This window comes from Moesziomyces antarcticus (genome assembly GCF_000747765.1).
Source record: "Moesziomyces antarcticus DNA, scaffold: scaffold_v10001, strain JCM 10317, whole genome shotgun sequence".
Taxonomy (NCBI): domain Eukaryota; kingdom Fungi; phylum Basidiomycota; class Ustilaginomycetes; order Ustilaginales; family Ustilaginaceae; genus Moesziomyces; species Moesziomyces antarcticus.
This window is the reverse complement of record NW_014639009.1, coordinates 554,811-568,990: the sequence shown is the minus strand read 5'-3', so window position 1 is coordinate 568,990 and position 14,180 is coordinate 554,811. Positions and strand designations below refer to the sequence as shown.

Below are 14,180 nucleotides of genomic sequence, written 5' to 3'. Positions count from 1 at the left end.
CAAGCATGAGTTTCTTCCACTCAGCACCCAGCTCCGAAGAGCAACGCAGCACCATCGCAACGCGGCCGTTCTGAGTCTGGACCGTGGTCATCATGCACGTGGATTGCCGACCGCTGTGAGTTGCAGAAAGCACGTGCTACTGCATTTTGAACATGCGATGCAGCATGACGCTGAGGTTATCAGTACACGGCTCGCAGCGCCGAGCTGCGACCGACTCCGCCTCTGCGGCCCTGCGGCCCAGAGGCTGAGGCACCAGCTACAGCATCGCTGTCAGGCTTGCCACCTGCCTGGACCAGCTCGAACTTGTCCGTCAGCTGCGACGAGGGTAAACGAGCGAGTTTCAGCGACAGAACGTTCCATCGGCAAAGAATGCGGAAGGCCGATCGGAACATCGTCGTAACCGAACGCGCACGCATAAGAAGAACAAATGGCTCCGTGGTCAGCAAACTTTGCGTAGGCGTGGGAGCGATGCGCCGATGCCCGGTGTGCACTGCATGTTCGAGACTCGCTCATGTCTCGGACCAACGCAGCGCGCAGAAGGTGGGCCGCCGGAACCTACCTCGTTCATCGTGTGCAGGCTCTCGGTGAGCACCGAGAGGTAGTTGGTCAACAGCACGTCATTGTGGTCCTGGAGATTCGATGCGAAGAAAAGGAAAGATCAGATCAGCGATCAAGCTTGCGAGACAGCTGCCCGATGTCAGAGATAGATGCTCGGGCTTGCTTGTTGTACTCACCCGCAAAATCTCGTCTTGCAGCTCTGGAAGCACGGTGTTGGGCAAATTGGCGACGACCGTCTGGATTTGACGCAGCGCCTCGTGGTCCCAAGCGGCCTGGCCGTCTTGTATGGCGCGCAGGTAGCCCAGCACCTGGACGATGCGGTCATTGAGCTTGCCGATCGCGCTGTGCTGTGCTTGCATACTCGCGAGCACTGTCGCGGGAGCACAGATCCGAAATGACTTAATGTCAGCACATCATCCGCGTCAGTTGATCGGGCAGCGGCGGCCACCTACTTGTGCTTTCCTGATACTGGCCCGACTCTGCGCCCGCCTTGCTTGCATGGTCGACAGCGATACGCTCTGCCTCTCCCGTCTCGATCTTGTAGCCTGCAGGCACAAAGAAGCTGGCAGTCTCGCCCTGTACGACCTCGACGACCGACTCGTACACGCGGATCGGCAGTTCTCCTGTGGTCTCGGCGTTTTCGAACGAGGCGACGGTCTGCGACAGCTGGACGAGCAGCGGCGTCTCGTTGTACGCCAGCAGCTGCTTATGGATCTCGAGGTCGCGCGGCGTCGGCACCTCGCCCACCGTATACCACCCGAGCAGGTCGAGCGTGGGGAAGACCTGCTTGTACTGCGACTGCCGCGCCTTGAGGAATGCATGGTTGACCGCCGGTGGAGAGTCCGCCGACGCCGCAGCATCCAGTGTGATCTCGAACGAGTTTTGGATGTCGATTTCGCGGCCCTGCTGTGTCCCTAGGAGCACGCCGTATACTGCGGGAAAAGAGAGGCACGAGACAGAGTCAGCATCCGAAGCACATGTGCAGTGCGAAGGTGGTCGGATAAGGCGCGCACCAGTGGTTTCGGCATTGTTGCTCTGTAGTCTTGTGCGGACGAGATGCTCCGAGATATTCAAGATGGGGAGGGGATGACTGTGAGCCACGGCCGTAGGAGAAGGGAGGTCAGCGATGCGTAACGCCAAAGAGATGCAAAGCAAGTCGAGTGCTCACAGGCTGATGCTGCTGCCCACGCTTGTCGACGAGTGGCTATCCAGTACGACAGATGAGAGCTTGGATCGGTTCAGCGACGGTGTGCTGCTAAACGGTCCTGCTTCCGAAGACATCGTGAAGTCGTGGATCCTACAAGAGGTTGAGAACGAAGCGATGCGGCAAGGGAAGCATGGCTCGAGCACTGCACTCCTTGTCTGACGTGTAGGGAAAGTGCGCAGCTGCGCATTTCCTCCACTTTTGCGGCTGCAGCGAGGCACGTGACTGCCAGCCCAGCTCGCCGCGGCGCGTCGTTTTGAGATTCCAACACCAACGCTCCGCTCCTCCATCTTTACTTCCATCCGGCAATCATCACCTTTCACTCGAAGCTGCAAACATGAAGCTGCCAGCACGCTCGCTCATCAAGAAGCTCGTACGTGCGCATCTGCCGCCCAACGTGCGTCTCTCCAAGTCCGCCGACCTCTACGTGCTGCTGGCGTTCTTGATCTACATGCAGCGCCTCGCCAACGAATCCAGGCTCGCCCACCAGCAGGACGCGGTCAACGGCCTCAAGGGCTCCGCAACCATCGCGAGGAGGCACATCAATGGTGCGAGGAAACGCGTGCGCGGCTGAAGCATCCACTCGACTCACAAACAATCCACCTAGAACAGCGCCATGGCGCTCCAATACGCTCCAATACGCAGCAGCTCGACGGCACGTCGGACCGCGACCAGCCTCCATTTACCTAGAGTAGCCATGTCGCAAGAAGGAGGCTGCGAGATACGAACAAGCAGCGCGCGTAGCATACGACCCACGACGCGCGCAGAGGCAGCAGCCTGCACGCCTATGCGCTGCCAAACAACACGGCAACTCGACTTGCTCACATGCGACAGGAGCACTCGGACACCGTGTCCAACTATCATCATGAACACGCCGCCATGGGCGCGTCTATGTCATTACCATGCCGTAATAGCAATCCATCAAGCGTGAGTCCGTGGGGCCGCACACTGAGTCTTCAGATCATCTTGCTGCGCGGAGGCGAGTAGTATCGCATGTACGGCTGAGGGTTCCCGAGGCGGGCGAGTTCGGCTTGGATCTCATCCTCCATCGTGTTGTTGCCGCTCTGCAACGAGCCAAGCGACGGCGGGGCACCGGAGGACATGGTGCTGTGTACGGACGACAGCGTAGACGCAGTTGACTTGTCCGTGGCGCCAGACACGCTGCGAATGCCGGCCGCGTTGGCGTAGTTGGCGCCCGGCTTGAGCCCCAGCCTGGGAAGACGCGACGAGACAATGCGGTGGCTTGGAGACTCCGAGATGCCACTGACCGAGCGGCTTGTGGGGATCTTGCTTGCACGCACGGACGCACGCGGCAGCTGCGAGACCGCGTTTTTTGTCACCGTGACCTGCGATGAGGATCGCGGCATCGATGAGGTCGAGCTGTCGCGCTCCAAAACCTCGTTACCGTTGGCTACAGCGGCAGTTCTCTTGGCAGTGATCGTGGAAGGACGCGAGCTGTTGCGGTCGTCGGCAGTCTCGTCGTGGGGCTCCTGACCGCTTTGCGTGCCTAGCGAGGATTCGACGCCATCGACATGCGCAGAGCTGCTCGGCCCTCGACGCGGCCATGTGGCCACGGCAGGATCATTGGGCTCATCATCAATTTCCGGCAGCTGCTCGTCAGCGATGTTCCATGCCTCGTCCTCGTCCTTCGGCAGACTGAGGCCGAGCAGCGTGGGCGAAGCGTCCTTGCCGCGGCCAGACCTGGCTTGGGCTCGATGGCTGCTGCGCAGCAGACTGCTGCTGCGTGGCGTCGGAAGCGGCGACGCTTGGCTGCCTCTGTCTGAGCGGTCTTCTCTGAACAGGCCTCCCGGACCGTTGAGCAGCGAGACTGGACGAGCCCGTGGGAGCTCACTTCTGCTCGACGGCAGAGTTGCACGCTCCGAGCCAGGTAGACCAGAGACAAAGGCCTCGGAACGGGTGCTCCTATGTGTCGGCTTGGCCGCCGCCGCCGCCGCCGCCGCCGACATCACAGAGGAGGGCGCTGGAGATGCGGACCCTGCCGCACTCCTGCGCGGCGAGAAGGCAGAGATTCCCATCCTCGTGCTCGTGTGCAGTGTTGGTGGCAGCTCCACATCCAGGATGGAGCCCTCGCCGTCTTCAGATCCAAGCGTCTGATCGGCAGAAGCATTCAGTTGATGGTCCAGGTAGCGCAGCTCCATCAGCTCGTTCTCCAGATCTTGGATCTGGCCGATGAGCGTCACCTCGCGCGAATCGCGACGCTCGAGCTCTCGTTCGAGTTCAAGCACCCGCGTCACTTCTGCGTGCAGATCCGAGGTGAGGCTGTCGTGGCGCGCGTGCATGTCGGCATTCTCGGCGCGCACGCGCTCCAGCGTGTCCAGCAAGCTCTCCTTCTCCAGCTCGTGGCGTCGCACCATATTGGCGAGCGAGTGCTGCGAGATTGACGTGGCAAACGAGCGCGGGGTGCCCAGCGTCTTGGCGGTAGCGGACGGAGACGTGTGTCCGCCACCCGAGCTGGCCCGACCGACGGTCGTGTTGTCACTGCTGAAGCGCTTGCGGAAGCTGTCCGATTCGATCAGCGAAGAGGCAGCGTGGTCTCGGCTGAAGGCCTGCGAATATCGGCTAGAGCTCGACTTGGCATCCGAAGGAGGCCGCTTGCGCACGGCAGCACCATCGATCGAATCGCGCATCGAGTTATCCGCCACAGAGGCAACCGAAGAGACACTGCCATGGCGCAGCATCTGCGGATTGACGTCGAGAGGCATGCCCATGAGGCCCGACAATGAGGTTGAAGTTCGATGGTCTGCCGGAGCCTGCGCGCGGACCTGCGTTCGTCCGGGCTGCTGCACCATCCCGCCGTCAAAGGCTGTTCGCTTGGACTGAGCAGCTTGGGTGAGAGGCTCGTCCGTTTTCGTCGAGGCCTTTGCCAGCGGAGAGGTGAAGAAAGGCTCAGTCGTAGTGGTGTTCGGAATACCAGCCTTATTCGGACGGCGAGGAGGCTCCACGCCAAGACGAGCTTCATCGGAACGCATCTGGGGAGACGGCGTGACACCGATGGCCGTCGACTGTACCAGAGCCAGCATGCGATTGTAAGCCTCTTCGATGTCTCGGATACCCTCCTGTCGCCGACGTGCGGCCCGACCTGGGGTCGCTTCCGAAAGCATCGACATGTCGCCGGCAAGCGTGCGCTCTCCGGCTGGCTCCGCTGCATCCGAGACAAAGCTTTCCATGCCCAGCGTATCCACTGATCGACTCGCAATCGCAGTGTGTGATTCGTCGGCGTCAGTCAGATGCGACGAGCTGATGGCCTTTCGTACGCTTCGGACCGCATCCGCCAGCGCCTCATGTGATTCTGGCGCGAGCGTGATGCGCCGGCCGTCGTCGCTCATGATGAACGACGAGCTGTCCTGCGTCCAAGCACCTGGCAGCGACAAGTCGTCGGTGCTCTGCTCGGCCGCGCGCGGTGCCGGCTGCTGACTGGGCTCGCGCGAGAGCATGCTCGCCGACGACAAGTTTGGATGGGTCGCGTAGGACGCATCCGACATTCGCTGTCGCAGAGACGTGGGATCGAAGCTTCCTTCGTCGCGATTGTCCTGTAAGGCCGCTTCGACCGCTGCCAGGTGGCTCTCAATCTCCGACACTTTCACCTCGGGCAGGATCACCTCTTGCTGTTCTTGGTCGCCTTCGCCCGAGTCGCCTGCCTGGAGGTTCTCATCCTCGCCGCCCATGGTGGCTGTTGAGAAACGCGAGAGTTGCGGCCGGGTCGTATTCGAGACGGGCTCCACGGATCGCGGCGTCTCTGCCGACATTGGAATCGAGTCGAGGCCGCCAAACGTGTCCCGCTTGTACCAGTGCTGCTCGCCATCCTTGGTGCCGAAGGTACCGGGCGTCGTTGGCGAGGTGGGTTCGGCATACGAGTTGCGGTTCGAGTGGCCCATCGTCTCGACTAATGCCGTGTGCGAAGCAGCCGACGGATGTGCCTGGTGCGGGAAGGCCCGAATCGATCCTTCGTCGTCCTCATCGTCAAGGTCGTGGTGACCGAGCGAGGGCGGAGGAGAGGGCCCAGCTGCGATGGCCGGGAGCGTCTGTTCTGGCTCTAGTTGCAGGAACTCGCTGCCCGGCGAAGCAGCAGCATCATGGTACGGGGTCGATCTCATGGTGCCGGCAGTGCTCGGGATGCTCAGACGTCTCTCGAGGTTGGTGATGAGATCGGCGAGCGGCGAGTCCTGCCTGCCTGCCTGGTCAAAGTGGCGAGCCAGTGGTGTGTCCAAGGTGCGCAAGCTCACCCTCGACGCCCTGGAACCGATGTTGTGGCGGCGGGTCGAGTTGGATCGGGGTGAGTCGAGATTGCTGACGGCAGTCTTGAACGAGCTTGTCGTCGTTGCGGTGTCGAAGCGATTGGCGGGGAGATTGCGTCCCGGCGACGCGTCGTCGGAGTCCTCAGCATCATCGATGTGTGTGGAGCGGACCGTATGGTCGCCATCGATCGAGTCGATGCCTTGCCACATACGAGGGATGCCGGGGCGAGGACGAGAGTGGCTCTCAGTGATGTTCGAGTGTCCGTTGGACGAAGGCAGAGCAGGCCCAGCGCGGGAGGAGTGACTGTCAGAGCCGATGGTCCCGGGAAGTTGCCTTCCGGCCGCGGCGAGCTCGTTAAGACCGAGTGAATCCTGGAAATCGAAGTTGTTGCGCGTAGTCAGGGCCATGCCCATGCCCGTGCTGTTTTCTGTCTGATCGGTCATGTGCGACAGTCGGCGTTGTGCGTCATCGTCCAGAGTCGGGGTGCCAGGGTCGGCGGCCTGCTTCATGTGAGGACTATCCAGAAGCTCGGTGGCTTCATTGCTATCATCGGAAGAGGGCACAGTCTTCTCCGTCCTTTCTTTGTCGGCATAATCGCGGCTCTTGACCGCGTTTGCTTGGGAAAAGTCGAGGTCGCGGGGCAGGATTGGAGCACTGGAGCTGAAAGGCAGGCCGTCCTTGGGAAAGGGAGGAGGGTCATCAAGAGGAAGGGGACCCAGATGACCGAACGAGTCCTCGCGCTGGGAACGGAATTTGCCGTTGAGTTTGGCTGGGTCACGAGCGAGGAAGGGCGCAAAGAAGGACGACGACTTGGACCCGTTGGCCGAGCTTTGATCCTTGGACTTGCTGCGACGGCGAGTGAGGCTACCGCGACGGGGCTTGGTGTCCTTGGACGAGCTCTTGGACGTGAAGCTTTCAGCACGAGGTGTGGACGCATTCTCGGAAGCGTCCTCGATCTCGAGCTCTGTCGGTAGCGCGATGGAGGTCTTGCCGGGGCTGAGGACCGAAGATGCGCTGCCTCCGACGGACTGCGACCTCTTTCCCTTGAGGCTGGCCCTGCGAATGAGCCGACGAATGAAAGAGCCGCCAGACTTTGCCTGCGATGAGCGGTTTTGGAGCACGTCGCCTCGTTCGCGTGCTGTGTACTGAACGCTGGCGCGCGAAGGGAAGCTGAAGGGCTTGGACGAGCTGCGGCTTCGGACGACTTCGCTCTCTGCACGCTGGCCTTGGGCGCGGCGGACGGTGGGGCGGTGGTCTTGCAGCGCAAGCGGCACGGGCATGGGGGCAGGCGTCGAAATGGCGCGCGATGTATTGGTGGGCGAGATGGTGGGACGCGAGTCGGTGCGCTGACGCACGGGCGCATGCACCGATTCGAAGCTGGGGTTGAGATCAGTGTTGACAGGGAAGTCGCGCAGAGAAGGGGTGGTTGTCGATGCAGGTCGCATCTTCATGATTGGGGAGCTGGCTGTGTCCAAGCTGGCGGCGGCTGGGCTGACGTTTCGGCTCGCGGACGATGGTGGTCCGATACGGGAGTCGGCGTCGTGATCTGCGATTGGCTTGTCAAAAGAGGTAGTCTCGCCGTTGACAGAAGTGCTGCGACGTTCTTCAGCAGGCATGACGTCGTGCTGGTGGTGCGAGGTGAACGTCGGCGGCATAGGCGAGGGAGTGAAGTGTTCTCTGAGCGTGCTGCCGAGATGCTCGCCCGCCGTACGGTTGATGGTCGCACCGGGACCTTTGGCGCTGACTGAGCTCTCTTCGTAGCTGCGCATGCTTGGGCGGTCGGAATAGGAGCGTGTCATGGTCACGGAGCCGCCGTCCGATCTGGCGGTGAGAGGACGAAGGGAGCCGCGGTCGGAAGCAAGCTCGGATGCTGGAGTGTTGGTGGCCTCGGAGCCGCTGTCGGGCATAATGAAGGGGAAGCCAGAGGCACGCACGTCGGCGTAGCCGAGTGAAGAGCGTTGGGTGACGCTGGACAAGCGGGACGACACGATGGCAGAGGAGAGGTCAGGAGAGGCTCCTAACGGATGGATGTTGCGGTTATGCTTGCAGAGCGAGCGATGTGGCTCGATGTCGTGGCGTACAAGGGAGGCGGAAGCGGACCGTTTGGGAGGCACGGGCAGGCTGGTTGGGCTCTGCTGGTTGCGATGCCAGACTCCGTAAGGATGCGGTTGGCAGAGAAGGTCCGAGGAACGAGAGAAAGGGCTCGAAGAGCGTGCGGCTGCTGGCTGATGGTCACTGAGAAGGGTGGGTTCGAAAGTCTCCGCGTTGGTTCCGATGAGGGCAGGGGAGACGCCTACGGAAGGGCTGGCATGGGGACAAAGTTGGTTGGTGTCAGGGCGGTCGCGATGTCCAGATCCTGTTCTAGAGAAGGATGCAGCTGGAGCAGCTGGAGTCCGTTGCAAAAGCGAGAGAAGGACAGGGACGCTTCACGTTAGTTCCTGATGGCGGAGGTTGAACTGGACCAATGAGTGAAAAGCGTGAGAGGATGGATGGATGGATGGCTGGCTGGATGACCAGATGGGCAGGCGGAGAGGTGGATGGTGTTGCGCGGTGGAAGAAAGACTGGGATGCGTCGACGAAAAAGGCCGGAAGGAGAGGGAGGGAAGGAATCGTTGCCGGAAGCTGAATGCTGTGCAACCAAGGACGAAGCGACGCAATCGGACGTGGAGGGAGCAGTGGATGAGAAGGAGGAGGAGCAGAAAGCGGTGACTTACCGAAGGCTGCAGCAGCAGCGGTGGATCGCTGGGCTCGAACAGCATCAGCTTTGTCCAGCTGCGAGGGCGGCTGCTCGTGCAGATGATGCGACTGATTCCCAAACCGGATTTTGGAAAATGCGAAATTGAGCCCGACGCGGAAACGCGAAGGCCTGGCTCCCTTCTGCAAATGCGCAGTCTCAGCAGTGTCAGCGACAGATCGGAGACACTGACGGGAAGCGGGCGCTTCCAGATCGGCTTCTTTCCTTATCCAGCCAGCAGCAGCGCCATGGATAGCAGCATCTGGTGGCTCCTTCTGGACCCAATACGTCGGGAGGCAGCAGGAGCAGCGGCGGCGGTAGAAGCAGCAACCAGTATCGTCTGAGTTGCGCCCTCCTTCCTCATCGAGACTTGGACTGAAAGCGTATGGCAGAATCGCCGAGAGCGCCGAGGTGCCTGCACTGCGATTGCCCTTGGAAGCAACGGGACCTCTGCGGGAACGAGAGTGGGTCCCAGCCACCGAATCTTGTAGGCTCCGCGGCCCGCTTCCCTCTTCTTCACTGCCCAAGTTTTCATCTCTTGGGCTCTTGCTGCCTTGCCACTTGATTGGATGCCTGTAGCTGGGTCGACCGAACAGCGACGAGACCGCTTGTCGTATGGACCCGGACCCGGCTTGCCGTGCACTTCGCGTAAATGACGCGGCTGCTGGGCGCGACGAGGCGAGGGTGTGGAGGCGTGGCTCTGCATGATTGGCAGCGCCAGCGCTCTCGCTCCAGAGCCACTTCCATCCGCCTCTTCCAAATGCGTCGTCCGCCTGCGGAATTGGGCTCGCCTGACTTTTGGACCCTGACATCCGCAAGCTGTCGCTGATCCGCCAGGATCGACGGCGTGCCTTGCCGGCGTCAGGCCTTCGCCCCGCGCCTGCGCATGGTCCGCTCCTGCTCTGATTCATCTGCGCCGCGGACGATTGCCCTACCCGAGCCGCTGAGGAAGCGTTCGGAACGGAATTGTCGTGCAAGCATCGGCTCGACCGCCGGCTGCCCAGCCATGAAAACCTCCGACTTGCCGATATCCTCGAGTTCCCGCTAGTAGACAGTGCTTCCGAAGCAGCCCTTCGCTTGAACGCCGTCGTGCCATACTTGCGCCCTGATCTGAGCAGGCTTCCAGGATGTGGATTGGCCCGTGTGAAGACTTCGAAGATGGGACTGTGGCTCTCTGCCTGCTGTTCGTTGCTGTGCCCTCTCGCTTGCCCGCGCCCTTCTTCGTGCAATAGTCTTGAGCCTGACTGTCGGCTGTTCGCGAGAGGCTCTGCTCGCTGGTCGGGAAAAAGCATTGCTGTAGCGGTACGAGTCGCCGGGTGCGCGAGCAAGCTTCCACTCTTACTACTCCCTAGTCATTAAGTGGTTCGTTTTGAGTCTCGTGAAAGAAGCCTCCATGGCATCCGGCTGCGTCCCTCAGTAGCATCGTGATGGTGACGTGATGGGTCAAGAATCAGCCCGCTCATCGGACCTCCTCCGACAAAGTGACAAGAGTGGGCAGATGACAGAAGGCGGCTCGAGGACTGGAAGAAGCGCTGCGACCTGCTCCTAGCGCCACATTTGCCATCTGGTGATGTCCGAGCGTAGATTCGTCGTCTTTTGCCCACTTCATCCATGCACAGCAGACGGGGCTGCAGAAGATTAGCTCGAGCGAACAATGCAGGCTTCAGAACGTCACGCTGCAGAATCACAGTTGAACGCATTGCGCCTCTCCACCCATGGAACGATGTCAAGCACAGACAGCTACCTATTCAGACTGATTGCGATGCGTTGATGCTCTGCTATATGCTTCTACGGAATGCTGTGGTATCTTTGTTCGTTCACACCAAAATGGGACCTAACCTGACAGCAAATGGCGCTTAGACATGCACAGGATGTTCCGGGTCGACCGACAAGCTGGCATGGGCAATCTCCTGGTGCGGATCCTGCTGTTCAGCCGTCGGCGTCGGGTGGCCGTGCGATGCCTGTGCCGAATCAATCACCGAGTCTAGCGGCGAGCGCAGCGTGGCTGGCGTCAAGAGACCCGGTGTCAACGGGCCGTTCGCCTGGCTCGTAAGCGGCGAAGGCGACATGGCCGACGTGGCCGCCAGGTAGATCTCGCCTTCCTCGCCTGACAAGCCCGTGCTCGCCGATGCAGCAGGCTGCAAACCCTCAGGGCCGCTTCGCGCTGTCGAGTCGAGGCCCGTGCTGGCAGCATTTTGGCCGCTGCCGGAGCTGGGATCCGTGTCGGCACGTTGCACTGCAGCCCTCAGTGCTGCGTGCTTTTCTGAGCCGGCCACAATAGCGCTGTTCGATGCCTCCGCTCGCTCGACGTGGCCACCTGCCTGTCCCGCTGAATTGCTTCTGGTGTGCAGACGGGGCAGGTCTCGAGGCGATGCGGCTTGAGTAGCGGCGGAGATTGAGCGATCGTGCGCGAGCTTCTCAAACCCGTCGTGCGGCGCATGTGCGTCGAGGTCTGCTAGCGAGCCACCACTGGTGCTCCTGGCGTGTGAGTGACCAGACATAATACCCGCACCTTCGGTGCTGGTCGCAGTGGCAGGTGTGATGGCGTTGCTCCGCTTCAAATTCGCGCTCCCAGTGACGATCGGTAGATCCGACGGCGATGGGGCCTGGAGGTCGACGCCAGTCTCGCTCATCGGCGACGAGGCCGCAAACGCAGCATCTGCAGCACTCTGCCCCGCACTGGCCAGCTCGCCATTGCGGCTCGACGAGATCGGTGGCAACAAGGGAGCGCCTGCCGTCTTGAGGTCAAAGATGTCGTTGCAGTACAGGATGAGATCCTCCATGGTCTTGTCTTCTTCCATTGCTGCCGCCACGCTCGTCGTCTCGTGATCCGCCTCGGACAAGAGGCACGGCGAAAAGACGACGCTGAGATTGGCCGCCGTCATCTTGTTCTGATCGGCGTGCTGGGCGACTTTGCTGAGGTGCTGGACAATCACTTTGAGCGTGATCTGGTGAATGGGCGGCAGACGGCGGATCTTGCCCTTGAGCACGGCAAAGCCAGTGCGGATGTGTTCCTGCCTCTCGTGGGTATACTTGATGCGCTCGGCCCAGGGGATGGCCAGCACTGGCTCCGGTAGTTGACGCAGGTAGTCCTTGAAGACGCCTGCCACTGCCGCAGGCTCGTCCTTGGCCGCATCAAATTGGAAGCCGAGCTCGTCCTTCTCGATGGCCACAGCGAGCTGCTTGACGCTGGACTGCTTGGCCGAAATGCGGTAGATGCCGGGAAGCGCGATGGCGTTCTTCTCGATAAAGTCGATGCACTTGGTCACGATCAGAGGCGGGGCGACAGTGTCGCTTAGGCGGTATGGCACCGTGAGCGGGTAGTCGGTCAGAGGCGTGCCGAAGATAAGATTTTTGAGCTCGCCGTGCCAGTAGTTGACATAGGATACTCTCTTGTCTTCGAGTGTCTTGATGCCCGGCAGATTGTCCTCCATCGCTCTGAGCTCGGTGTCAAAGTGGCTCAGTGCGCTTTGAACGTGCTCCTCGCTGTTCTGGTGGAGGCCGCTGCCCTTATTGTGCAGCACAATCATGGAGCGTTCCGACTGCAGCCACACTGCCTGTGCGGTGAGAGCCAATTCAGAGCGGCACTCGACCACCGATGCTGCCGCGGCTTTGATCGTCCGGAGCCTGCGCAGGCGCAGCGTCTCGAGGTCGAAGATGGCCTTGCGGTACGCCTTGTCGGCGTCCTCCATCTCACGTTTCACGCGAGCTTGCTTGGCAGCAAGGGTCTGCGTGGCTTTGTAAGGGTTGTTGCTGGCGCCACCAAAGGTTCCGAGGAGGGTCTCGCTCATCGACGGCGTCGACACACCGCCGTCTCCCGTACCACCCGCCCCATATCCCCCGGGGCCAGTTTGACTGCCTTCGCGCATCCTTGTGATCAAGGCGCCAAGCTTCTTGGGAGCCTCTTTGCGCGCTGCGTCCCAGCCCTCGCGCGACTTAAAGACGTCAAAGAAGTTGGGCTTGGCCTTTTCGTTGTTCGGGCTGGGCGGGGAAGTTGACAGGGAGGGCAGCGTGGCTTCGGTGGTGGGTGGAGAACCCAGGGTCGATCTCTCGTCCGAGCTGTCCGCCCCTCGCGCTGAGGCGCCGAGTGACTTGGCCGATGCGTTGGATTGGCGACGCGAATGACGACGGCTGCTCTTGCGGCGCATCAGGGCCCCGGCACTCGAGTAGGTTGCTGGAGGTGAAGTTGCCAGGGGATCAAAGTCGCCTGAAGACGGAAGCCGGCTGTGATTTGTGGATTGTGGATCGGTAGTCTTTGTGCTGAGCAAGATGCGTTGATCCTCTACCGCTTGAGCCTGCAGCTGAAGCTGCTCCACCTCCTCGGCCTTCTTCTCGTACGCACGTCGAATCTTGGGAAGGTTGGCGCCGCGCATCTCGTCGTACTGAGCCAGGCTGTTGCGAAGGTCCTCCTTGACTCGCTTGCGGATGCGTTCCTGTGAGTCTCGAAAGGCGAGGAGCGGCAGCAGAACACTTTGGCGGCAATTTTCGACCATGTACGACCTCGACTCGAGCTCGCGCTGGTCGTTTTGACGCATCTCGAGCCAAGCGCGCCTGAGCCCAGGATAGCGCTGCGCGTCCGCCATGAGGCCGACGTCGCCGACGATCTTGGAGTTGACCTTGGCATCGAGCTCCTTCTGTCGTTCGAGCGAAAGTTTGAGATTCTTGATGTGGTCTTCTTCGAGCTTGATGCGAGCCTCGTAGAATGTGACGTAGCTGTCCACCTCGGTGAGGAGGGTGCGGAAGGTCTCGAGGAGCGAGGACGAGACGTCGGCGGCCGAAGATGCTGTGCCGTCCGAGTAGTAGCCGTTGCTGGAGGCGGCACGCGAGATGTGCTCCGCCGACTTGCGCGTCGTAGCCGCACCGAGCGACGAGAGCGAGTCCATGACGAGAGCGTTCGCAGCAGATAAGGTGAGGTCAGGATGATGCGCGAGGCAATGGCTCCGATCGTGGTTGTAGTGATGCGACACCAAGCCTCTGAGGCGAGGATTGACCACGAGCCGATATGGTAAGGTTGTAAGAGGACGTTGGGCGGTATCTCGAGATAGGGGTGGAGCTTAACCCAAGCAAGTCACCGGTCACTTCTGGCGCTGGCTGGCTGACTGGCTGGCTGTCTCTCCCCCGCTGTGCAACGCTGCGAGGTGAGATTGGCTTTCCTGCTTTCCGCCACAGACCCACCTCGCCCCTGATGAAGCGTTGCCTCCGCTCCACCTCTTCAACTGAGCGGCACAGCCCTGCGGAGTGACATGTGCTGCGCCGCACTTCCGAATTCCGATCCGAGGGTCCAAGGTGAGACCGACTCGCGTGCTAGATCGATCTGGCAGCAGCAGCGTCGTCTGCCTGGCCCGTGCCTGGTCGTTCCCAGCGGCGAGCGGTGAATTTTTGAAAGTGTTACACCTAGGCTTTTCTCTGCTATGAAAATCTATCCAG

At 61.1% G+C, this 14,180-nt stretch overlaps 4 protein-coding genes across 4 annotated transcripts; 1 reads left to right on the top strand and 3 right to left on the bottom strand.

Moving 5' to 3' along the window:
- Positions 1-179: 179 nt before the first annotated feature.
- On the bottom strand, positions 180-1,839 carry PAN0_001c0206 (COP9 signalosome subunit 6; the record flags this gene model as incomplete). The annotated part of the gene is made up of 5 exons (XM_014803825.1): positions 180-314; positions 560-628; positions 735-928; positions 1,011-1,648; positions 1,727-1,839. 5 exons carry the CDS (start codon positions 1,837-1,839, stop codon positions 180-182), a joined length of 1,149 nt encoding a protein of 382 aa, XP_014659311.1.
- A 260-nt stretch (positions 1,840-2,099) lies between these two features.
- On the top strand, positions 2,100-2,452 carry PAN0_001d0205 (uncharacterized protein; the record flags this gene model as incomplete). Its single annotated transcript, XM_014803824.1, has 2 exons — positions 2,100-2,310; positions 2,370-2,452. The coding sequence occupies 2 exons, from the start codon at positions 2,100-2,102 to the stop codon at positions 2,450-2,452; spliced, it is 294 nt and encodes a 97-aa protein (XP_014659310.1).
- Positions 2,453-2,718: 266 nt separating this feature from the next.
- On the bottom strand, positions 2,719-9,664 carry PAN0_001c0204 (uncharacterized protein; the record flags this gene model as incomplete). The annotated part of the gene is made up of 2 exons (XM_014803823.1): positions 2,719-8,405; positions 8,734-9,664. 2 exons carry the CDS (start codon positions 9,662-9,664, stop codon positions 2,719-2,721), a joined length of 6,618 nt encoding a protein of 2,205 aa, XP_014659309.1.
- Positions 9,665-10,609: 945 nt separating this feature from the next.
- On the bottom strand, positions 10,610-13,636 carry PAN0_001c0203 (uncharacterized protein; the record flags this gene model as incomplete). The annotated part of the gene is made up of 1 exon (XM_014803822.1): positions 10,610-13,636. The coding sequence occupies one exon, from the start codon at positions 13,634-13,636 to the stop codon at positions 10,610-10,612; it is 3,027 nt and encodes a 1,008-aa protein (XP_014659308.1).
- Positions 13,637-14,180: the final 544 nt, after the last annotated feature.